At 41.1% G+C, this 1,619-nt stretch overlaps 1 protein-coding gene across 1 annotated transcript in view; it reads left to right on the top strand.

Annotated features, from left to right (window-relative positions):
* lekr1 (leucine, glutamate and lysine rich 1) overlaps positions 1-1,619 on the top strand; it is a 103,398-nt gene that overhangs the window by 69,606 nt on the left and 32,173 nt on the right. The window contains exon 7 of the mRNA XM_024278055.2: positions 1,129-1,206. Within this exon, the coding sequence (XP_024133823.1) occupies positions 1,129-1,206 (78 nt within the window). The remainder of the gene's footprint in view (positions 1-1,128; positions 1,207-1,619) is intronic.

Raw genomic sequence — 1,619 nt, 5'->3', positions numbered from 1 at the left:
AAAAAAAAAAAAAAATTGTCTTTGGTAACATTTTTTTAAATATATCACGATATGTATCGTATCGTGTGATGTGTTTAGGGAAATTTATCGTATTGCCAGATTCTTGCCAACACACTCCTAGTAAATATGGTGCTTTTTTCAGAACAATTAATATTTTTGCATCTTAAATTAACATTTTGTGAGTAAAAAATGACTACATCACACAATAAATAATAATTGACAACAGTCTCATTAAAAAGTGATATTGCAACATTTTGGGGGGTTTCATCAGAGTTATCTGTCAAGTTTTATAACCTTCATGCTTTCTTATGGGGTCCAGATGACCCACCCTTACACTGATGTGTGATCCCTCCCATGACAAAGATGGACAGGATTTTATGTCTGCCACAGACACCAGAGAAGATAAAAAATCCTTGAAAAAGAAAGTTCTTGTGGGGTCCAGATGACCCCACTTTTAATGTAAACATGCTTAGAAGAGCACAAGGGTTTTTTTAAGTAATGGGCTCTACAGGGTTAAAATTTAAATTTCAACAAACTTTGCATCCTGAAAAAAAAAAAAAAATGCTCCAAGCCATTAGAGTCAAATCTCTAATGAACTTCCACCGCTCTTCAGAAACTATGTCCTAAAAAACGACACTCTTTTTATGTATTCATTTTTAGGGGGGCTAAAAATATCAAAAACATAATTAAATGAGCACTGGGAATACTTTTACAAATGCTCAAAAACTGATCCGAGTGAGTCTTAGAGGAAAACGCTCCACTGAAGCATCTCTGTGTGGTTGTTAAGTAAAAGTTCAGGAAGCTTCTCTGAACTCCTGCTGATCCCAGAGGGAGGATCCATTGTTAAGCCGAGCTTCTTCCTCGTAGAGGTTGAAGTGTAGGAGGGCAGGATTGCAGTTGTATGGATTTAGTGTCTTCCTCAGCGACACTTGAGAACGTAAAAACACACTCGGGAGGAAAATATATTTCCTACAGTCTGAATGTGAAATATAGGTGCAAAAAATGTAAACTATAGTTAGAGGAAGACAGAAAGTTTATCTTTACGTTGAGCTATGTCTGCTTTTCTAATGGTACATACACCGAGTGAAGGAAGGTGAGTGCTGAGCGCCCCATACGCCGTGTCTCCAGGGAACAGAGGAGGCGTCGGGACGAGCAGCTGTCTCAACAGAAAAACTCTGAGAAGGAGAACAGAGCAAAGATACTCAGGTTTGTTGACTCCTTTTTCTCTGAATTTACTCATACCAGACATTCACATGATGAATGACCATAACATCTTTAACACAATCCCTTTACTCATCCTCCTCATTCTCCCTGTAATCATCCACCCCTGCACCACTGCTCGTCCAGATCTCCCACCTCCCAAAGAGGAAGGGGCATCTTAGCATTTCTTGGATCAGTTGAGGAGATCTTAGACTCTGGAAAGTGCCAGTGACACCGCAGGAGTCTCCTGTGAGGCTGCAGCAGCAGATGGAAGCACTTCTTAGTTGGCGAGGAATCCTGGTTCTAACGTTCATCAGTGCACGAAGGCGCACACATGCTAAAGACGCTTTGATTAAAGTGCATCACCGCCGCGCACACAGCTCTGGTGGGCACGCACAGACACATCTATGCGCGGGGCC

The sequence above is a fragment of the Oryzias melastigma genome, linkage group LG13 (genome assembly GCF_002922805.2).
Source record: "Oryzias melastigma strain HK-1 linkage group LG13, ASM292280v2, whole genome shotgun sequence".
Classification (NCBI taxonomy): domain Eukaryota; kingdom Metazoa; phylum Chordata; class Actinopteri; order Beloniformes; family Adrianichthyidae; genus Oryzias; species Oryzias melastigma.
The sequence above is the reverse complement of the archived record's forward strand: the minus strand, read 5'-3'. Positions and strand labels throughout refer to the sequence as shown.